Source organism: Onychomys torridus, chromosome 4, assembly GCF_903995425.1.
Source record: "Onychomys torridus chromosome 4, mOncTor1.1, whole genome shotgun sequence".
NCBI lineage: Eukaryota > Metazoa > Chordata > Mammalia > Rodentia > Cricetidae > Onychomys > Onychomys torridus.
This window is the reverse complement of record NC_050446.1, coordinates 11,018,218-11,041,923: the sequence shown is the minus strand read 5'-3', so window position 1 is coordinate 11,041,923 and position 23,706 is coordinate 11,018,218. Positions and strand designations below refer to the sequence as shown.

The following is a 23,706-nucleotide window of genomic DNA, read 5'->3' as shown; positions in this document are numbered from 1 at the left end:
AGCTGGTACCAAGATATAGAAGCTTTATCAAAGGTCACCTGCAACATGGCAGAGGGGGACTTCTGAAGCCAGGAAAGGCCTTCTTCAGCCACTGGCTCCTGTGATCCTACATTAGCCAAAGCATCAGAATCCCTGGTTCTGTGAGATCTGTGTAGCTCGGAACCTCATAGAAAGAACCAGAACAAACATCTTTCCAGGATGGAAACTCATTGCACTGTCTTGCATGACAGTTAACCACCTGCCAAGCACTCTTGACTCCTCCCTCCTCCATCATCCTGTTTCCCACTTCAACCTGGAACTTGGGGCTGTTCTTGTTCTGTTGTCTGCAGGTTTGGGCCTGACCAGTATTCTCAAGGGAAGGGCAGAGGCTGGTACCCCCTGCTCACTCTAGGGCCCTGAGGTGGAAAGGCCTTCTTGCAGAAGTATGCCATGAAGGAGGGCCATGGAAGAGACTGAGGCTTCGGGGGAATGGCTGGCTGAAGATTCTGGGCTAGGAGCCAAATGCACTTTTAAGCTGTTGAATGTTTCAAGGGGCAACAAGACCAAACAGACTGTAAACTCAGCTTTCACTGTGCACCCCCAGTTGCTAGCGGGTGCCCCCTCCCAGCCACACCTCAGCATTTGAAGAAGGCCAAATGTTTACCTAATCCTAGCTTCCCTGTTTCCAGGAGCCCAGCTTTTCCACTGACGTGTTTTTTCCTGGAATCTGCTCTGAGACAGGAATGGGCTGTGCTGAGGAGACGCTTTCCTTGTTGGCCAGCCTGAGGAGATCTGGGTCTGGCCTTCTCAAAGAAGTATGGTCTAAGAGGCAGCCATCTTCTGTGTGAGTGGGGAGCAGAGCCCCGGTCTCGCGGGGAGGTATTGCCGGTGTGGCCCCAGATCCAGGCCCAGCTTTAGCTCCGACTCTAAGCCTCTCCCACTTTTCCTGCCCCTCACTCATCCACCAAGGGCCTCCCTGGTGAGCTTTAATGGTCCCAGGGATTCAGTTCAGGCCTAGTGTTGAGTGGGATGCAGAACCAATGAACAAGGACTTGTGTCACTGGGGAGTGGAGTGACAAGAGAAACCACGCCAGAGAAGCTGGTCCCAGCTGGTGGGAGTCTGCTAGTGACTGGTGGACAAGCTATGGAGTCCCAGAGAGCAGCTGCCCCGGTCCAGCTATCAGCATTGCCCTCTGCTACATCTCTGTCATCCTCCCTTGTTGGCTTGAATGACATACATGTCTCAAAAGGTGCCACAGTGAGGCACAGGGTGCTCCACCCACCCTGAGGGCAGCCAAGCAAGGCCCGTTCTGACTGCTTGCAGATAGTTAGGAGGTTGCTATTCAGAAGCCCCTCTGATGTTATCTCTGTACCCTCAGTCCCCATCCATTATCATGTTTACAGTCCAGAGGGGACAGCTCTTCCTGAGGTCTGGCCTGAGTCCATTCTGCTACCCAGGCCAGTGTGGCTGTGGCTGTGGCCATGCTGGCTAATGCTGCGAGAGATTCAATGTGCACAGCACCAAGACCCACATTCACATAGGCCTCTTGTACCACTCTAGGGCCCTGCATCCTGACCTACAGATGGGAATATGGAAGCTTCTAGAGCTAAATGGTAGGATCTGGGTTCAGGTATGAGAAGGGAAACCTCAAACCCAGGCTCTCAGCTGCCCATCCTGGTTGGGGACAATGCACGGTGGCCCTGCAACAGATGTGAGGAGTACGCCTCAGTGGGTGAGCAGGGTGTGTCTGGGGTCTTGTCCATCTGGCTGTGGGCCATGACCCACACTTAGCCGGTCCTGTTCTTTTGGCTTCCACACAGGCTTAGTGAAGGTGCTGCCTCTGGCCATCTCAGGCCACCATGCTTATGCTCTAGCAGATGGTGTGGGCCTCAGCATGTGCCCCTTTATGTGTGTGTATGTGTGAGTGTGAGTGTGAATGTGTGTGTGTGTGTGTGTGTGTGTCCATGTGTGCATGCCATGGTGCACACGTGGAGGTCAGAGGACAACCCCAGTTCTTTACCCTCTCCTTCTACCTTGTAGAGATGGGATCTCTATTGTTCACTGTTTCCTACACTTGGTCTCTGACCCATGAGATCTCAGGGATTCTGTCTCTGCCTCTCATCTTGCTGCAGAAACAGTGGGATTACAGATGTGCACTACTGTGCCTGGCTTTACATGAGTTCTGGAGATTTGAACTCAGGTTTGTGTGCCAAGGGAGCCATTTACCTAGCCATGCCACGTGTTCTTCAAGAGACACTAGCAAGTGTGGACTTCATCTGGCTGTGTCTTCACTCTGCCTGTTCTCTGGTAGCTTGCACTTCCTGGGAAGGGCAGAGTTGTTGTTCTGATGGTTCTCCTGGTGCTGACCCACACATGGTCACAGGTGGTGGCAAAGTGGAGAATCTGTTTCCTTCTAATCTACAAGACTCTGAATCCAAGGTCCAGGTGTGGGCAGGTCACATTTCCTCCCAAGGCTCAGCCTAAACCTAGTGGTCTCACTTGAAAACCCTCAATTGAACTCTATCCACATAAGGCCTGTTTTTGGTCAGGTCACCCACCAGAGCATACACACCTCAGTGAAAGGCACTGGGCACTCCTGAGTGGCTTCCAATTCCCCAGTGATCAGGTTTAGGAAGAGTTGGGGTTGGGAGCAGGAGCTGGCACCAGCCTGTGTGTGGCTGGCAGCTGGCCACATAGGGTTATTCATCAAGTTAAATTGTTGGCTGGCAGGTAACCAGATGGGCGGTCTCTGCTTCTGGAGACCCAGTAAGGCACAGTACTGAGGCCCTTAGCAGCAGAATTGAGATTTACTCCTTGAGGCTTGCCTGGCCCATGAGGGTGTCAGGTTTATTTCATGGAAACTGTGAGCAGTGGCCATCTCCCAGGAGACAGGGTTGACCTTATGTTGGAAGTCAGGCCTTGTCCAATGACATCATGCTGAGCTGGCATGCAGTGGACATTCTGATCTGGTCCCCTGAGAGCATTATGGCCAAGGAGCTCTAGGAAGTTAGTCCTCATTTCACAGAGGTACACAGTGCCAAGCCACTGAGGGAGGGGACCAGGGCAGACAGGGACACATGTAAGGGGAGCAGAGGAGCAGTATGTCACCTGCAGAAGGAACATGTGGCTGAGGAACCTGTGAGAGCCTAGAAACTGCTATCAAGCTGTTGATGGGTGAGTGTGTCTGAGCACTGATTCAGGGGCTCCACGGGGAGCTTTGCCAAGTCCTGTCCTTCAGTTCCCATGGCTGACTGTGTGGGTGTTGGGAACATGCTCTCAGAAACACGGATGGACACCTTTGAAGCTCCTCAATGCCAGAGTTTTTGAGTAACAGGAAGCCCACAGGCTATGTCCATTTGATTGGCTGTAATCCACCAGGTGCTCCTAATTGGGTTGATAGACACTGCTGTTGGCAATCACAAGTTCTTTCATTCAGCTCTTAATGATGAATATTAGCTGTATTATACATTTGTTCTGGTTAGGTTTTTTTTTTTTTTGTCAGCTTGACACAAGCTAGGGTCAGCTGGGAAGAGAGATCTTCAAATGAAAAATGCTTCTATCAGATGGGCCTTTGGGACATTTTCTTGAATAATGATTGGTGTGAAATGGCCCAGCCCATTGTGGGTGTTGCCACCCCTAGAAAGCAGGCTGAGCAAGCCATGAGGAACAAGCCAGTAAGCAGTGTTCCTCCATGGTCTCTGCTTCAGTTTCAGCCTCTGGTTTCCTGCCTTGAGTTCCCACCTGGATTTCCCTTGATGATGGACTGTGATTGGGACATGTAAGCCAAAACAACAACAGCAACAATAACCAACCATCCAACAAAACAAAAACAAAACAAAACCCTTTCCTTCCCAAATTGCTTTTGGTCAGAATGTTTTGTCCAAGCGATAGGAAGCTAACCAGGACAACATTACCCCCCACACACACACACACATGCAAACACACACACACACACACATAGGAGGCTGCAGGGCTCGTATGGGTATCCTGTGGAGTCTGGGTTTGGCCATACCCATAGCCCTGGCTCAAGTCAGTATGTAGCCTTCTTCACGTAGCCTCACTCACATCATTGGGCTCAACACATCCCATGCTGATGAGTCAAGAAACCAAATCTAGTATCTGATCTTTGTCCTCCATTGTGCCTTCCTGGATCTCTCAGAAGGAACCCCCTTTTCCAATTGTGCAAATTGTCCAAAGGAAGCCTAAGGGTTGTTTTTTTTCTCCCTGGAGACTAACAGTTATGACATAGAGTTATTCACCTGTGTCCCTAGACTTAGTAGAGAGTGCGAAACACTGAACATGAAGGAGGAATTAAAGCTATGTATGCTCCTGCAGGCTTTCATGCTGTAGAAGAAGGGTGTTCAGATGATGGTGAGCCTTCACCAGGGATTGACGGCCATATGGGATAGTTATGGTCATGACTGGAAGAGTGGTGGTGGTGTGTTGGTAGGTGTGGTGATGCTGGTGATGATGGTTGTAATGGTGGTGATGGTAGTCTTGGTGGTGGTAGTAATAATTGTGGTGATGACCTTGGTGATTATGGTAGTGGTAATAGTAATCTAGATGGTGATAATGGTGGTGATGGTAATAATAGTGGTAGTGATAGTATCGATAGTGGTCTTTGTGATGATGGTCTTGGTGATGGTAGTGATGGTGATGACAATATGAAGGTGCTAGTGGCAATGGTGGAGGTGATGGTGAAGTTGGTGGTGGTAATGATGGCAATGGTAGTGGTGATGGTGGTCTTGGTGGTGATGATAATGGTGGTGATGGTGGTCTTGGTGGTAGTGGTGGTGGTTATGGTGGTCTTGGTGATGGTGGTGATGGTGATGACAATTATGATGGTGAAGGTGCTGGTGGTAATGGTGGTAGAGATAGTGGTGATGATGGTAGTCTTGATGGTGGTGATGAGGATGGTGATCATCCATCTCTTTCTCCAGGCCTAGCTCTTAGATGTTTCCTGCATGATGCCTTTATACCATGCACCCTTAATAGCATCTAGGGAAAGACAGCAAGAGGACATTTTTGACCACTTGAAGCTGTTTCCTTAACTCTCCTATAAACACAGCCCAGCCCATCTCCACAGGCATACTGAAAACCACAGAGCAGTGTATTCTTGCTAAGTCCACTGGCTTAGACATTTTTTGTTTCCATCCTGTGTAGCTCATAAGCAATAATACCAAAATAAGGTTTTAAATGTGGCTTGTGTGGGCCCCAGAAAGCCCAGATGGGTGATCTGTCAACAAGAAACTTCTGAGGACATCGTAGAGTGACAGAAAGGGCCCCATGGAACCCAGTTGCTCTGCACTGGGCCTGTGGAAGAATCCCCTGGCTTGTTGACAGGGTGTGTCCTGTACTTATGGGTACCTGGCATGTGCCTATGTGGCCTGGCTCTGTGATCCTTCACTGCTGTTGGAAACATGGTCATGCTCTGCTCCAGTTGAGGAAGTTGGGCTGAGGCTCCCCTGGCGACTGCCAAGGCCAGTCCTCTTTCCATCCCCGTAGATGGGGAAGTGTGGCCTGATGTGGTTTGGGAACGTGCCTAAGACCACTGAGCATGATTCAGATGGGAACCCAGCGGAGCTTGGCAGTGTTACCTTCCAGTTCCACCTTCCTCCACCTGCGACAACAATCAAGGCACCCTGGGAACTTGTCCAGGCCACAGGTGCCTAGGTGTGCTTTGAATGGGTGATGGAGAGGTCTACGGCATGTTTCTGAGGATGGCTTATGGCCAGGGAGTATGAGTGGGGATTCAAGACTTGTTTGGCTAGTACACTTGTGGGCTGCCTCTCTTGAATCCTGGAACAAGAAGGGCTTGTTTTCTCAACTCATTTGCACCTGTCTGTTTGTAGGTGTGATGTAGTATTGGTAAAATTTGATGATGGAATCTGTAAGTTAAGCAGTGATCTGTGGGGATCCCTGCAGAACCCTCTTTGGATTGGGTGAGGGTCGGGTATGGCAGTCATGGTGTCGGGGATGCCTCAGGGAGAGGGAAGAATGCAAAGGAAGGGGAGCGGAGAGAGACCTCTGTTATCAGAGGGCATATTGCAAAACTCTCTGCTGCATGTGAGTTCACTGCATAGCCCCCAGGGTTGCAGACTCTCCAACAAAAGCTTTGCAATTTCCTCGGCCCAACGCAGCTTGGCTAAAATCTCATTATCGGCAGAGACACAACTGACTCGCTCAGCAAAATGCTTCGGGCTCCGTGAGCGCCAAGGACAGCATGATCTCCACTGTGTCCAAATAGGGATGGACCTGTCCTCTGCAGAAAAATGGACCGCTCACTTGATGCTGCCAACATGGGCGCACGGTCAGCACAGCACACGGGAACAACAGTAATGCCCAACGGGCATGGGGTGGAAGCTTCTAGAAGCTCGGTAGGGGCTCAGAAAGCAAGCCTGTGAACAGAAGGGGGAGGGGCAGGCAAAGGCTGTTACACGAGAGTGACAGCGGCATTCAGACACTGACACTCTCTTCTCCTCAGGTGATTTAGGGTTGCCATAGACAGGCTGTGTGGACCGCCAGTTCTGGGCTGCGGCATTTGAAATTAAATGAAGTAATGGTAGGGCTTGGCCCTGGCCCTTGGGTTTAGAAGCATGGGTTGGGCTGCTACCCACCCTGTATAAGCCTGCTGGGTAACTGAGCAGTTTGAAGGTGTCCTGAGTGTGGTGTGCATAGCTTGACACTGGCCTTGGCCCCCAAGGGAGCAGCTCTAGGGAGCTGGGAAGGGTGTGGGCAGCCTCCTTGCTAGGTGGCCCATGACAGTGGTCTCATCTCTCCATGTTCACACATCTGTGGTCATGTAGAAGAGAAACATAAAAGAAGCCATCCATCCCCTCACTTGGAAGTGTGAGAATAGGGTAGGATCAGGCCTGGGGAAAAGGTCACCTTTGCTGAGACACAGAGTGGGCCAGAGAAGGTTGGTGGACAACACAAGACCTTGTCTGAGGCAGGCTCAGTCAAGGTTCCCTTTTCCTGATGTGAGCTCAGGACATCATGTGGGGGAGGGACAGAGGGACTCAGTATAGTTTTTGAGGACCTATGACCTGCAGTTGAGGGAGGAAACAGTGTCCTGGACACTCAGGTACTCACCTCGGTGCTCCTTGAGGGTCAGCCGCTTACTGTCCAGCCCTTCTATGACACGCACATGCATACAGACAAAGCAGTGCACACACAGGTATATACTAACACAGTCTCCATACCCATATGTGAACACAAAATCTGTACTCATATCTACAAACATGCCAGACAACCTCAGCTTTTGATACAAGGCCTGCAGTGTGTGTGTGTGTGTGTGTGTGTGTGTGTGTGTGTGTGTGTGTGTGTGTGTCTTTATGGTCGTGTTGGGAAAGTAGACTCTGGAGAAAATCCCCAGAAGGCAGAGGACAGCAGATGAGACTCCTGCACTGAGACCCCTTCCTGGCAGGCTAGAGGGCAGGGCTGGAGTGTTCCATGGCACCACGCCAATAGTGCGTGACTTCTGCCTCTCTGGGCAAAGTCATGCTCATGGAGAAGGGGGTATGTGGAATGGTTTGCATCAGAATATAAGTAGGAAAGGATCAAGTCTGAAGGATCTGGGGGTTGTGTCTGCCATCCTTGCATCTCTGGGGGTGTGTGTGCTGGGAACAGTTAGCAATAAGACATGGCATTAAGGGAGCCTCAGCGAGACTGGAGAGCCAGTGGCTCCATGCAGGGACATAGAGTCTAGCTCTCTGGAGAGAGCCTATGGCCCAATCCCGAAATTCAGCCAGTTGTTCATGAGTACCTGCGGCCAGAGCCCACCTCTGGAAGGACAGCTGATGCTGACTTCCTTGCAGCACCCCAGTTCCTTCAGAGTGCTACCCATGAGCAACTACAACTTCCTGCCTACATTGAGAAGCCAGGAGTGTCCTTCTGGACTGCGGGCCTGAGACCTTTCTAGGTGGTGTCAAGCTGTGGGTGAGGTTATGAGCCCTGTGAGTCCAGGTTCTAGCCTCCTGCCTCTACCCCTGCTGGCTACTTCTAGGTCCTGAGAAGGCCTGGGGTGGGGGGCAAGCCCTGCATGTTTAGGGCCTGTATTTCTCCTTCGCCCATGCCATAAAGAGGCCATTGTGAGATTCAGGGCTGTTGCATGGAGCCTGGATCTCTCTGGTAAAGCTTTGCTAATTTGTTCTCAATGTGAGACTCTGGCCATTGGTTTTTGTTTTTAAGATTTATTTATTTTATTTCATATGTATGAATGTTTTGCTTGCATGTACGTATGAGTACTTTGTGCCCATGGCGGTTAGAAGAAGGTGTTGGAGTTATGGTGGTTATGAGCCACCACGTGGATGCTGGGAGTTGAACCCAGGTTCTCGGTGAAAGTAACAAGTTCTCTTAATGACTGAGCCCTCTCTCCAGCCCTAGGCTTGACTTTAAAAAGTAGTTTATCTACCTGGGGCTTCCAGGCTTCTGCCACTTAGGCCACAGGCAGTGACTTCTTGAAAGCTTGCTGAGGCTGCATTCAATGTGACAGGGGAATCCAGAGAGGCTGAGCCTCCAATAAAGCCCTCTGAGCTTCCTGCAGGGCTTGCTGGTCCACAGGGCAGTGAGGCTATTGAGGACATCCTTCAAGGTCTCAAAATGGGTTAGTACAGCTACACCCTGCTGGGGCTCCCTGCAGTGGGTACCTGCCCCCACCCAATGTTCCTAGCCCAAAGAGAGGCAGGATGTATCAGATCCACCCAGAAGCATTCTTGAGCTCCCAGGGGATGAAGAGGAGCACTCTTGCCTTCTGGGATGCCGTTGAAGTTGCAGGGACAGGGCCTGTCCTTTACACCTCTACCTCCCAACTCCACCAAGCCCAGCCTCTCCAGACCCACCACCATCAGAGACTTCTAGAGGACCTGGATTTCTGAGCAGGACATGTTCTTGTGTACAAGACTGCTGTCTGCCTTCCATCCATTGTGATGAATTTATCTATCTATCTATCTATCTATCTATCTATCTATCTATCTATCTATCTATCTATTTGAGACAGGTTCTCATGTATCCCAGGCTGGCCTCTAATTTGCTGTGTGGCCAAGGATGATCTTGGACTTCTAATCCTCTTGCCATCTATTACCTCTTTAGTGCTCAGATGGAAGTGTGGTGCTGCCATGCCGCAGTTACATAGTGCTAGGGATTGGACCCAGGGCTTTTGTGCATGCTAGACAGGCACTCTGCTAACCAGTCATCATTGCGGTTTTTACCAGGTTGGCAATGGCTTAGCACAGTCCCTGCATCTCTCATGACACCTCCACTCCCAGCACGCTCTTTGGTCTGATTTTTATCTGATAGCTGCCTGAAGAAGTTGGCTGAGAGATTGGACACCAGGCCCTAGCTCAGTCTGAGGCCATGTGGTAGCCCCAGGTCAGAGGCAGCCCATGATGGCGGTAGGGTCTTCTCAGAGCCCAGGTTGGGTTTTCACTTTTCTCCTGTTCCTGCTCTTCTTCTCCCAGTTCTCACAAGGTCTGGGAGGGACCCTAATGGAATAACAGCACCCTCACCCTGTCCTCTCAGCCCCAATCTGAGGCTTGCACAGCTGGGGAGCAGAAACGGGTGTGAAGTAGAGCCCCTGTCCTAGAACCCTGTCCTCCTGCCCTACAGAGAGCTCTTTGTCCCTTGGTAGTCTTGCTGGGCACTGGGCATTTGAGGTTCTTCTCCCCTCTCCTCACACACAGTAAAAAAAAAGCTAGATGGGCCAGAGGCACCCGGGACCAGCATCAGGTATAGAGTGAAGCTGGCTCCCTGTAGGGCTTGGAGATGGACAAGGTTTGGAAGGCAGGCATTCCTTGCCCAGCCTGGGTTGATTGCATTCCACATCCAGGCTGGACACCTGACTGGGCTGAAGCCAGCTTAGCTTGGGTTCCAGAGTAGGCGCACAGGAACACGGGGCTTTGTGTCAGTTGCTGGAGCCCTTTCTCCAGTCTTAGAACAAGTTGTCATGGAGTATGTAGGTGATGGTGTGTCCCCACACTCCGTGACAGTGAGCCACCTTCCTCTGGGCCTGCTCTCTTGACCACTAAGCTGGATTGCAGAGGTGTGTCCTGCACATCTCTGCCTGAAGAGCTTGAGGTTCCTGGGGAGGCACAGCCTGTGAGAGACAGTGTCCTCACAATGTGTCAGCTGCCAGGCCCCAAAGACTCCTAGTGTACACTGCCCCACAAAGGCATCTCCTCCTCCCACCAAGTGTGTTTGGAGAACACTTATTTACATACCAAGCTGTCAACTGAAAGAGAAACTATTTTATTTGAATTGGGTGAAATTTGAGCTAGAGGTGGTGTTGCTTAATGGAAAGGTGTGGTTTTCCTGCACCATCCTGCCACGAGGCTCTCATCTGTGGGAGTTGAAAACGTGGGCCTCCAATGTCCTAGGAGGGACAAGTGTGGGAGGGGGGAGAAGGTCAGTGCGCACCTCTGCTGGGGAGGAGTGATGGGCATTAGAGAGAAGCATCTAGACTGGATGTCAGTAGGGGAAGAAGGTACTATGTAAATACCGAGACCCCTCTATGCCCTGCCCCATTTGCTGCAGCAGAGGCTGCAGAAGGTCAAGCAGAAGTAGGCAGTTTTGTGCGTCTGTTCTCTGACTCCCACATCCCCCCATGGCCTGAAGTCCACGCTGCTCTAAGGGAAGAAGAAGCCCCTGTCCTTGCCTCTTAACCCCCAGGGGTCAAGTGTGAGCTAGGCCACCTTACCCCCAGCTGCCTTTTGCGCAGCTGTCCTGCCTCTGCTTCTGGTAGAAGCCTGGGCTCCAGGGCACAGCAGTACTGTGGTGATGTGGAGTGGCGGCGTGCAGTTCTTTGCAGGTACAGACAAGGCAGTGGCTGTCCTGCTTGCTGCAGGGAAGACTGCTTTTCTGTCTGCAGTCTGAATAGGAGTTTGCCTGCCGAGATGGGGACAGGTCTTGGGGGGTCAGCTAGTAGTCATGGGCATGGGCTTATGGGCTACCTCTGGAGCTCAATGTCCTAGTTAGTTTCGATTGTCAACTTGACACAGCCTCAAGTCACTTGAGGAGGGAGTCTCAATTAAGATACTCACATCAGCTTGGCCTACCGGCCATGTCTATAGTGCATATTCTTAATTGTTAATTGATATAATAGCGTCAGTCTGGCCCAGGTTGGATCACTCTGTTCTGTAGGTACGTTGTCCTGGGCTGTCTAAGAAAGCTGGCTGAGCCAGGTAATGGTGGCTCACAGCTTTAATTCCAGCACTCAGTTGGCAGAGGCAGGCAGATCTCTGAGTTCAAGGCCAGGCTGGTCTACAGAGTGAGTTCCAGGATAGCCAAGACTACACAGAGAAACTCATAAAAAACAAAAACAAGCAAACAAAGAACTGTCTGAGCATGTACTTGTGTGTGAGCCGGCCAGCATCCTCCTCCTTGGGTTCTGCTGTTCTTCCAGCTGTGAGTGAGATCTCTGTTTAGAGATAACGCCTCGTGGAATGGTGAGTAAGTCTGCCTTCAGGTTCCTGTCCTGAACTCACTCAATCCTGGGCTGTGACCTGGAACTGTAAGCCAAGTAAGTCTGTCCCTCCCTACTTTGTTTTTGTCAGAGTGCTTTATCAGAAAGGGAGAGGAAGCTAGACTACTCTGAGATCAGGTCCAGTGACCTGTCCTGAGCGACAGTCACATGAGTGAATGGAACTCTGTGCCCTAGGGCACAAGGCAGACCACAGGAAGAAATGTCTTTCCCCCCTTTTCTAAAGAGGTCAGGGTTTGGGGTCTAGTCACTGTGATGGCACCTGGAGGGAAGGACCATTTGCAGGTCACACTAGAGGCCACCCGACATAGCCATCCAAACAGACTCGGGCCTGGTTGAGGGTACTCTGAATCCCTTGCTCATTACTTGGGGTTTTCAGACTAAGCCTCCAGGGTTCAGAGAGGCTGGCCTTTGATTCTGAGACTGGTTTTTGGTTCTGTCAGTAAGCACTCCCACTTCAGCCCAGTTCTAGGCCAGCTTCCTCTCAGAGACAGAAACTGGAGGTGAAGGACCTTGTCCTAGATCACAAGATGTCCACACCTTCCTTCTCAGGATGGGGGAATCCCAGGAAGCCTTCCCTGGGCCCACACTCAGTGACTTCCGCTGACACACCCGTCCCGTCCTGCCATGGCCCAGTAGATAGGAGGGCCACATCTGGGACCTTCCTGAGGGCCACATCTCTTGGCTCTGGGACCTCCAGGTTCAGCCTGGGGTCCAGCTCAGAGAAAGGTTCGTACTCCACCTAATGAAAAGCAGGGATTGGGCAAGAAGGCCACTTTCCCCAATAGCACAGTGTAACTGTGGGTGCAGGACCAGAGGAGTCCTGAGATTCTAGCCAGACATAGGGTGCCAATAGACTCTCAGTGATCACGTGGTCTTGAGGGGATGTGATAGTATCAGGAAAGCACAAGGGCAGTCTGTGGTGCTGACAGAATGTGGGCACCACCGTGTCGCTGTTTGGTATCAGAGCAGCACCTGCAGTGTGTGACAGTGGCTGGAATTCAGCAGGTGCTTGATGGTCACTGCATAAGCAGGTTAATGGATGGATGCATGGATGGGTACATGGATGGACGGACGGGTAGATGGATGACATTGGTGGGTGGATAGATATGATCTGCAAGAATGATAGATGGATGGATAGATGGCATTAATAAATGGATGAATGAAAGGATGGATGGACATAGGAATAATGTGCACCAATGGATGGAGGGCATTCATGGTTGCATGGATGATTGGATAAACAGATGAAGTGCATGGATGGATGGGTGGATAGGTGAGGAGATCAGTGAGAAAGAACTGGGTATGTCATTCACTGTAGCCACAGACATGTGTCTAGCATTTCCTTCCCTTCTTGGATGCTCACTATTTACTGTTGAGTCCCTCTGAGCCCCTCCTTCTGGCCTTCACTATTGACTCCTGTGGTCTGATCCTGGCTCGTATGTCAAAAGTGTCCGATGGCTGTGCCTTCTCACTGCCACTCATGTTTGTTGTCCTAACTGAGTCCTCTGCTGGCCCCTGCCCCCTGGAACTCTCTATCCTACTGTCCCATTAGGGCTTTTCTCTTGCAGTCCCCTTTCAGTGATCCCAAGATTTGTTGTTGAGCACCTTGGTTATACCGGTTTGCCTGGAGGACGACAGCTCCATAGTGTCACGTGAAGTGGATGGTGTTTATTTCATGCCCAATTTTCACTGAGAGACAGCAAATCTCAGGCAGGCTCCAGGCCACACAGCCGAAGAGTGGCAGAGTGGGATGGTTTTCCAGACCTCACTGTCTGTGTGGAGAGCACTCGGCCCCGTGCTGCTGAAAGCTGGTGTTCCTGCACCATTCCCTGCCTCCCCTCAAACTCTGAACTGGTGGCAGAGGTGGGCACTGAAACCTGCTCTGCTTTGTCAGAACTCCTCAATGCCCTTATCAGGGTCTTCAGAGAGGAGGGCAGTCATGGAGGTGAGCTTGGAGGTCCCCTCCTTCCACACCATGGGTGACTTGTCAAGCCTCAGGGACTTAGCACTGGTCCATTAGGGCTGCAGAGCACAGCTGGAAAGGCAGAGATGCCATTGAGCACACAGCTCATGCAGGGGCTTTGGAAACCAGGCAGGTAACTCTTCTGCCTGGAATGGAGAGAGAACCCAAAATAAACCCAAGAGACTAATGTTTCCCATATGGTACCCAGGCCTTGTTCCTGCAGCCCACTGATGGAAATTCTGAAGATCAGCCCTGTCTTTAACTGGAATATATTACACATTATATTCCAGTATAGTGTAATACATTCAACTATAGTACTTGGTGATAGCATTGTATGACAGGATGGGCTCCAGGTACAGAGAACTTGACTCCTGGCACAGCACTGGGTCACCTCTGCTTATTGTACTATCTCCAGTATGGCCTTCAAAATGCTAAAATGTTCTCATACCTTCTCCCCCATCCCTGAGCCCAGAAGGAGGAAGTCACTGGAACTTCCTGAGACACCTTAACAGGCCCTGCCTCACCTGTTTTTGGACCCTGAGCCTTACTCTCTTGGGCCACCGAATGGGGGCTGATAGACAGACTGTGATGCCACAGTGGGAGGCCATGAGCAGCTTCTTCACCCTGTGCTCAGTGAGTGGAAACACTCACTCCTGGTCACTGTCACTAGTAAATTCTGATTGGCTGGGAGGACCCAGCCCCTGCCTCAAGCTGGCCCTTGCTGTTGCCAGGAGGACGTCTGCACATCATGCTGCAGCCTCTTCAGACTCTTCATTTCTTCTCTGCATGATCGTAGTAAGAGAGAAGTGGGGTACAAGATTCTGTGCGCTCAGCTGCTCTGTGAGCAGTGTCTTCTGACCAGCTGCAAAGTTCCAGCCTCAGCTCTGCGGGGTCATCTGGGCTGTGACTTGTGCTTGTGACAGTCATCATTGCCTTCCATTTGTTTTCTGTTTTGGGTTGGACACGTGGTGCTCGCATGTCCAGGGCCATTGACAATACTGCTATGAGAGTGTATGTATGTGTGTTGGCCTGAGTGAGTCCCTCTTTACTTTTAGGGGTGAACTGATTTGGAGAAGTTTGTTTAAGTGTTTGTCCTAGTTTCCCGGGTTGGAACTGCTAGGTCATATAATTCTGCGTTTAACTCAATGACCAAACAGTGTATCTTAAAGAAATACCCATTGGTACTGGAGACTGATGGAGACAGGGACATGCCCTCCCAAATCTAGGGCAGATGCATTTATGCTTTGTAAATGCAGTAGTTGTAAGCACCAACCTGACAAGTGTGCAAGAGGTATTTGGTAGATAAATGGATGCATTGTGGGGTAGATGAATAAATGCATGGATGTATGGATGGGTGGATGGATGGATGGATAGATTGGATGAATGGATGGACAATTGAGTGGATTGTTAGATGGAAGGATGGATGAATAGATGGGTTGGTGATTAGTGGATGGATGGATGGATGGAAGGATGGATGGATGGATGGATGCATGGATGGGTAAGTAGATGGGTGGGTGGGTGAATGTGGGATAGGTAGAGGGATAATTAATGGAAAAGTAGATGAATAGATAGGTGGGTGAATAAGTAGATGGATGATGAGTGGATGGGTAGGTGAAATGATGGATAGGTAGATAGATGGATGAACAGAAAGATAGATGAATGGATGGGTGAGTTGGATGGATGGATGAATGGATGGATAAAAATGTAAGTGAGCAGATGAGTAGGTAAGAGAATAAATGTATGCTTAGTGAATGGATGGAAAGGTGGGTGCATGGGTGGCTGGGTAGATGGATGTGTGGGTGAACAGATGGATGGGGAGATGAATGGGTTAATCCCTACATGGGCCATCCCAGCTTAAGTAGCTCTTCAGAGCAGTATCTGCTGAGAGGAAGTGTTTCCCTAAGGATATCATCTCTTCTCAAGGTCTTTCCTGGGCTGCTCTCTGGCCCAAAGCATCAGGCTGGGTCTCCTGGTCCCCCAGATTCCTATGAGTACCTGTGCTGCTTACTCATGAGCTTTTGTCCTTTTGTAGGGTGACATCCAACAGTTGCTCTTTGTTTCTGACCACCGGGCTGCCTATGATTACTGTGAGCACTACAGCCCCGACTGTGACACTGCGGTTCCCGACACACCTCAGTCACAGGACCCTAACCCAGATGAATACGTGAGTCACCCCTGGCTGGGCTCATGGTGGGCATACAGGCAAACCCCAGGATGGTACAAAGCCAGCAGGATTGGGGTTCTAAAGGACTGGGGAAGCTGCAGGACCGAGTTTTAAACAAACCATAGGAGAAGCAGTGTGTGATATGTCTGATCCACTTGACCACGGAGTAGCTACACCGCCCCTGCCATGATGGAGTCTCTCAAGGGAGTGTCATCAACAGCTACGTCCTTCAATCTTCCACACACATCCCTAGATGGATGCAGACAGGTGCCCTTTACCCTCAGGCTGGGCCTCATGTTCTTCAGAGCTCAGTCCATTCTCTCATGGGCACCTGAAGTTTTATAATAGGGCATGCTCAGCCCTGTGGTATAGTGGCCGGTGCCCTGAGTCCCACAGCAGCAGCAACTCCGAAGGACAGCCATGTCTGTCCCCTTTGCCCTTCTCCCCATTTTCCACTCTGGTTGCTGGGTCACTCTCCTCCCCTTCTTATGCCTTCCTGTAGCAACACCTTATTCATTTTATTTGGAGTTCTCTGGTTGGGCTGGTCTTTTGCTTCTCTGAGCATCTTTGCATCTCAATCTGTACCTCTCCATTTCTCCTCTTTCACTGCTGGTCAGAGTAGGTGGGGGCTTTCATGGGCTGTCGGGTTCCCTGGCCTAGGCCACACCCCACATAGCCTGAGATTGTGTTGGTTAGAGGTCTGAGGCCAGCCCCAACCAGGTCCCTGATTTGTATTTGAGGACAGAATGCCTGCTTGTGACTATGAATCCCTCCCCTTGGGTACTCATGCTTTGGGGTTGAAGGTCAAGTTTGGTGGCTAATGGCTGTGGCCCACAGAAATCACACTTGGTCCTGACACTGATTCCTAGGGGTCAGATGTAATCACTTTTAGTACTCAGCTTTTGCTGACCTCTCAGGAGTGTGTGGGGTTGTCCATCCTCGTGTTGGGCTTCTGGGTATTGTTCAGCTTCTCAGGGAGCAGCTGAGGGCATAGCCCTGTCCAGGGACCCTTGGGACTGGGCAGTGCCTTCTGACATCTGATTTCCCACCTGAGCCAGGGCAAGGAGTTTGACAGGCTTCCCTGTAATATGTCCATTTCCTTCTTCATATGGGCACCATTGACTTCAGTACCCAGAAGGAGATGGTGAGACCTATTACTATGAGTACCCATATTATGAAGACCCTGAAGACCCGGGGAAGGAGCCTGCCCCCACACAGAAGCCAGTGGAAGCCGCCAGAGAAACCACGGAGGTTCCTGAGGTCTGAGCTGGACTGGAGCTGGGCTGGGGAGGTTCATGGTCCCTCAGGCCATGGAGCAGGGGAGGGTAGACAGCCAGAGGCTGTGAACATGATGACACATACCCATAATCCTAGCTCTTGGGAAGCTGAGACAGGACAATCATGAGTTCTAGGCCAGCCTTGGCTACAGGGTGAGACACGCTCCCCGCCCCGCCCCCCCCCACCACATCTGCCACCTCCCCCACCCCTGCCACCCACGCACATATGGAAACTTAAGCTGTGGTTTGTACCTTTCCTGATGTATCACTGGGTGGGCCTCCATCTCCTCAGGCCAATTCTTGGTACCTGGTACTCACGCACTGGCTGCCTCCTTTCTCATTTTTTCTGCCTTCCAGAGATTGAGGGCCCTGAACCCAAGTCCACAGGCCTTGGATGAACTTCACATCCACACTCTGCTGATCACTACTACTAAAGGGATGCTAGGATGGATGCTTAGACAATCCTGGATCCAGGTACCCTGACTGCCCCTTTCTATCCTCTGCCCTCAGGAACAGACCCAGCCTCCACCAGAAGCCCCTACAGTGCCTGACACTGCCGGCAAGGAGGAGGATCCAGGAATTGGCGACTATGACTACTTTCCCACTGACGACTACTACACTCCCTCCCCTTACGAAGACCTTGGCTATGGAGAGGGTGTAGAGAACCCTGACCAGCCCACCAACCCCGACTCAGGGGCCGAGATCCCCACCAGCACCAGCGTTACCTCCAACAGTTCCAATGTAATTACCTCCCTATCTTTATGTCTTGAACTAGGGGCCGGGGTGGGAAAGGGGCAGAGGCCACGGCTCTGGTCACTGAGGAGCACCTACTTCCTTGGGTGGCCTTCATCATCCACACCCCCATACCCTGGCTCCCAAGTCCTCTGGAGTGGGATTGAGTATGGTTTGGAAGCCACTGGCTTTTCTGAGTTTATTTCAGTTTCCCCCAAAAAATGGTAGATTAGCTTTGTTGGGCTCTGAATTCTCATTCTCAAGGTGGCTCAGATAACACTGTAGTTTTTGGCTACAGGAGTACCATCCGTGAACATCACAGAGTAACCCTCATGGGGCATTGTGTTCTTCACTATTAGGAAGACCCTCAGTTTCCAGTGTGCAAGCTGTAATTGCCAGCGGAGTGCACACCTCCCCGGGGATGGAGTGCAGTTCTGAGGAGCACCTGCTGCTTCTCTCTGCCTGAGCTTGTGATGGTGTCATGGGCAGTTTGGGGACCCATCCCCATGGTGGCTGGGAGGTGTGCAGCAGAAAGGCTGTGGAGTCCCTCATGGCCTTTAGCTCTAACTCTTCTGTTTTGGGGCCACTGGTTGTTTTATGTCCAGCAGAAATAGCTGGACTCAGTGCCTGCCAGGCAAAGTCTGCATGCCAGCTGGTCAGCCTCCCTGAGTGACCCTGCCACTTCTGTCTCTTCATCTGCAGCCAGCTCCATCTCCAGGGGAAGGGAAGGATGACCTGGGCGGTGAGTTCACCGAGGAAACCATCAAGAATCTAGATGAAAACTACTATGACCCATACTTTGACCCTGACTCCGACTCTAATGGTTCCCCATCAGAGATAGGGCCAGGCATGCCGGCTAACCAGGATACCATCTATGAGGGGGTAAGAGACTCAGGCTCCTCTGCTCAGGGGCATCTGGGTGGTGGGGAAGGGGCAGCACTTCCAGAGGTCTGAGGGTGGTAAGAGTGACCATGGTTGCCATGTGGCTTCATTCCTCTCTTTTAATTAATTAGAGACAGGATCTCACTGTGTAGCCTTGGCTAGCCTGAAATTCATTATGTAGACCAGACTGGCCTGATGTTCATATAGATCCATCTGCCTCTGTTTCCCAAGCACTGGGGTTAAAGGCGTGGGCTACCATGCCTGACTGAGCCTCATTCTCTGAAGTGGCACCTCTGACTTCCATAATGGTCATTGGTGCCTGACTATGTTGATAAATGCATGGCTAGGTGTGGGGATGGGTGGTCCACTTCAGCTTGTGACCCTGCTTTTGGACATAAGGGGAGTGCCTAGGTGCAGGCGGCACCCCGGTTTTGCACCAGTTTTGTGTCACATGGGCTTTTTGTTCCCTTTCTCTCCCCTGTTCTTCCTCTCTGGAATATCACATTCCACCCCCCCCCCCACCCAGATTGGAGGACCTCGAGGTGAGAAAGGGCAAAAGGGAGAGCCAGCCATCATTGAGCCGGTAAGGACATATATGTGTATGTATAAATTGTGTCTGTGAGCTGTGGTGTCCTCTGCTAAGCTCATGATGATTTTGTAAGGTGTGATCAGACTGTGGGTCTTCACTCTCTGCCCACCAGGCCACTTAAGAAGCCACCCCCATGTCCTCTACATCCTCTGTATCACAGATAATTGGGAATGAAGGAGTATTCTGGAGCTTGGTCAAGGTGCTGGGCAATGTGTAGATCGCGTGTCTGTACCTGTAGAGAAGGCAGAGGGTCGGCACACCTCTGCTAAGAGCTCTTTGGACGAGGAGACACAGACCTTGAGAGAAAGACTGGACCAAGGCTGGGTGGGGAACTCCTAGTGTAAGTAGCAGGGTGGTAGTTAGTTAAGGACTTCCGCTCTCCATGCCCTTATGCCTCCATTGGAGTCCATTTGCTGCAACCATTGAAACAGGAAAGATCTGAAGCCATGTCAAGGGAGTGTAAGTGGCTTTGAGGAAGCCCCCCCCCCCCATGTCAAATCCCCATGTCATTAGGCAATGGAATCCTGGGTAGGTTAGTACAAGGACCTGTAGAGAATGTGTGGCTGTGTGCAGTCCATGCCCCCTCCTGGCCATGGTGAGGGCATCCTTGTCCTGCTAGGTGCTATGGCCCGTTTGGGTCCTGAGAACAGAAAGCTGTGCAATTGGCTGAACTGGGCTCGGTAGACATGGGAGTGTGGGCTCAGAATTGGCTTTGCCCAGAGGAGCTAGCCACTGAGGTCATCCATACTAGCATATCCTGTGAGTACCCAAGGGAGGAAGCCCTTGTCCTACACCCTGGCCATTACAAGGCTGGAAAGTTGTCAGTTCTACTGCCAGGACTCAACTCCCTGGGGCTGAGTTCATGACATGACCTTGGGGCTCCCTAGGACAGAGAACCAGCCTCATAGGACCTCCACCTTCATGCAGGGGAAGAGCCTTGCTTGGCAGCACTTAGTAGGCCAGTGGACCAGGGCAAGCTCCCTGGCTTGGCCTCTTTCCTGGTCAAGGGAAGCTCTGGAAGAAAGCCTCCTGCTGGTTCCAAGGACTCTGCCTGCTGCCCATGGCCCTGTCTCCCCCTGGCTCTGAGCCCAAGGACATGTATCCTCTTCCCAGACTTCCCTGTGGATCCAAAGAAGACAACTCTTATCTGAGGCTATAGGCTCAGGGAACAAAGGGAAAGGGTGCAGAGCATAAGGGTAGCTCAACTCAGGGACCCCTTGCTCAACTCCATGGGAAATCTCAACCCAAGTTCATGTTCATAGGAGGCTAGTCCTGAAGAGGAGCATCTCAAGGGACCAGGGCAGACTTGCCTCCTGGCACACGCCTGAGGTTTGCTCTACTCTGTGCCTGGGGGAGGCTTAGCACAGATGGCCTCTCTGCTCTGCGGGACCTCCTTAGGGCACTCCCTCAACTGGACTTGGACCCAGGTGGACATGGTCAGCCATTGTAGTCCCTTGACAGGGTCCCTGATGCTTCACTAAAAGGGGCACCTTCCTGAGTAGGGCAGTGAGGTCCCAGAGAAGGCAGGTACCCAAGGCTCTGTGGGCCTCAAGGCTGGTCTCCAACTTCAGAAGTGGTTGGGTGGTACCTTTAAATAGGCCTACTTAAGCTTATTGTGTGTGGAGTTGGCACCCAAGTTCCAAAAGCAGAAGAGGCACTGAGAGAGCCCCATTAGAGGCTATGGGCGAGGGTGGTTCAGAGACAGCACTGAGGATGCAGAGGCGGTCCAAAGGACACTCATCTCTAGACGATCCAGTTCCTCTTCTCTGGGAACAGCACAAGCCATCTGGAGGCAGTTACAGAAGGACCCCCACCCCCGCCTGATGCTCGCTTCTTCCCAGCTTCCTCAGAGTGTCCACAGGGCCTTTGGCAAGTCCCCACGGAGAGATGGTGTAAACATTTGGAATTGTCAACCTGGAGCGCTGCCAGATGTCCTCAGAGTCTTAGCTATACATAAACAGATGGAGGCCTTGGGGACTGGCGGTGCATACCCTGCCGCGTGTGGGGGCGGCTGCTATCCCCTCTCCCCAACACCTGTCCCACAGAATGGGTTTACAACAGAATGGGGTTGCAGTCCATCCCCTGCATCCAGGAGGACAGGGCTGGCCTTCCCTGCTCAGGTTTAGCTCCTCCAATTTATCCCCAAGACAAGGGGCTCCGTAAAAGGACAGATCTAACTTGGTGGATACAAGGCAGGCCCAGTAGTATCCTTGGCACCAGCCTACAATGGCCTCAAGGACCAGTAAGTGCTGAGTTGATGTCTCTCACCTGGTAGGGCGATGACGCCACCCACTCGACTCTGCCTTCCTGGTTTATCATTGCTCTTTATTTATTTATTTTGAGACTATGTCTCAAGTAGCCCAGGCTGGCCTTACTTGCTAAGTAGTTGAGGATGACCTTGAACTCCTAATCCTTGGATTATGAACCATACCCAGTTCCTACACTGCTGGAGTTCAAGCCTGGGCCTTTGTGCATGCTAGGCTTTACCAAGTGAGCTCCAGCTCCAGTCTGTCATTGCTTCTAGCTTGTTCTGCTTAGCAGAAGGTGGATCTCCATTAAGGATGGGCTTGAGAGCTGGGAGTGATAGCACATACTTATGATGCCAGCACCTGGGAGGTTGAGGCAGGAGGATCTGAGCTCTGAGCTAGCCTAGGCTACGGAGCAAGATATTTTCTCACTGCAAAGTAAACAACTGTCTTCAGTTTGGCCAAGTCTGAGATCTTTTATTTCTGACTTTTGTTTAGTTATATATATTTAAGATAACAAAACAGTATGACTTCTTCTTCTTCTTCTTCTTCTTCTTATTATTATTATTATTATTATTATTATTATTATTATTATGTGTAGGTACACTTTGGTATATATGTGTGCAGTGTATGCCTGTGTGTACCTACATGCAGAGGCCAAAGGTAGATGTCAATTGTTTCCCTCAATTGATCTCCAACTTATTCTTTTTTAAGATTAATTTTATTTTTAACTATGTCTCAAGTGTCTGCCATGTATGTGCAGGTGCCCTCAGTATCCTGAAGAGGGTTCTCCTGGAGGTAAGATGGTGGAGAGCTCAGTAAAGGTCTAGACTGTCGGGATAGTGAGCTCCAGGGATCCACCTGTCTCCAGTTACGGGTGCACACCACCAAGCCTAGCTTTTATATGGACACTGGGATCCAGACTCAGGTTTTCATGGTTGCACACTTTATTGACTGAGCCATCTCTCCGGCACTCAAGTATGATGCTTTGACATACGTGACGTATGTAGACACAGCAAAGAGCTCAATCTACCATCCTGCATCACAGCCTTTCTTTGTGTGAGCCTGGGTCAGTGTGTGTGTGGCTGTGGTGGGGGTTAGTGAGGGTAGCTGAGTTTATTTCTGATAGACTACTAGTGTTAAATAAGCCCTGTCAGCTACAGAGACCTTCTCCTGTAGTTCTGAGCCCCAGTGCATTAGGAGATGGGTAGGGGGTGGTGAGGTGCGGGGTAGGGCTAGCATGGCTTGCAAGGCCATGGGGCCAGGGACTGGTTCCTCTAACCACATGCCTTCCTTTTCATTCTGACCTGGGGTGATCTGGGGCTCGCCTCCTGTGAGATCCTGTGATGCTGCCCCCCCCACACTCCTTGCTCCACAGAACAACAGTGTGTGTGTCTGGAAAGACAGCTGCTGTCTCCTGGGCCCTGGCAGGGCCAGTGGCTCCCTTAATCCCTTCTCCACTTCTGAGTTCTCCCAGCTGCCTGTCAGGGGAAATGGGAAGTGGGAAGATGAGCCGCTTGGATGAGTTCTCTGTGTACATCGCACGCACAAATATTTCTCCTAGCGCATCTGTGTAAACATGGCGTATAGCTTCCCAGAGACCAGGAACCCCCAGAGGCAGGGTGGATGAGGCTTGTGTGGCAGGGCACTTTGCAGCCCCCGGTCAGCTGTGCCTTACCCCCACCTCCTTGGCCATGGTGACCAGCCTTCCTGGTCTCACACCCCCACTTGAGTAGGTCTTTTCGCTTGTCAGAGCGAAGTCCAGGTTTGAGAAGAGAGTCGCGTACTTCCAAAGACATAGCGGAGGCATGGCAGCACCCATTATCTCAGCAGAATAGCCCTTCCTATTTCCTTTGGCTGGGAGACTGGAAAGGGACCTGGCTCAAGGCCAAGGCCTCCAGCCACTCCCTCCATTATTCCTGCAGTCTTGAGAGCCAACGGGGAGACATATCTATCTATGCATGTCTCACATATGCCTAGCCTGTACAGCATGCAAGTGTCATGACAGGGTCCTGCGGCTACCCTCCCAAAGCCTGCCCCAGACTCTGGGTACCAGCTGCAGGCCTTGTGTGCAGATCCCCACCCCACCCTCCCAGTACAGATTCTCCTAAAGTGTGCATGAGACTCAGATCGTTCTGGGTGGATGGGTGGTAATAGGGAGACCAAGAGAAGTCTGAGTGGTGCTTTGTGAAGGGGGGCACCCAGAAATGCAGATCCCAGAGCAGAAAAGCCCTCCTTTCAAGACTGGGCCAATAGGCAGCAGGAGGCCTTATCCCCTTTGGGGTTGGACACAGTGAGAGCAGGAGATAGGATGGACCCTGTGTTCAGGAATGATGGGAAGAAGGCAGTTGTGGGTCAGGTGACTTCAGCAGGGTGCTGGGCTCTTGGGAGGAGGGG

General features: G+C 51.4%; 1 protein-coding gene across 1 annotated transcript in view; it reads left to right on the top strand.

Moving 5' to 3' along the window:
• Col5a1 (collagen type V alpha 1 chain) overlaps window positions 1-23,706 on the top strand; it is a 154,160-nt gene that overhangs the window by 51,285 nt on the left and 79,169 nt on the right. Inside the window, 5 exon segments of the mRNA XM_036184070.1 lie at window positions 15,452-15,583; window positions 16,712-16,843; window positions 17,371-17,601; window positions 18,295-18,474; window positions 19,001-19,057. Coding sequence (XP_036039963.1) covers window positions 15,452-15,583; window positions 16,712-16,843; window positions 17,371-17,601; window positions 18,295-18,474; window positions 19,001-19,057 — 732 coding nt within the window.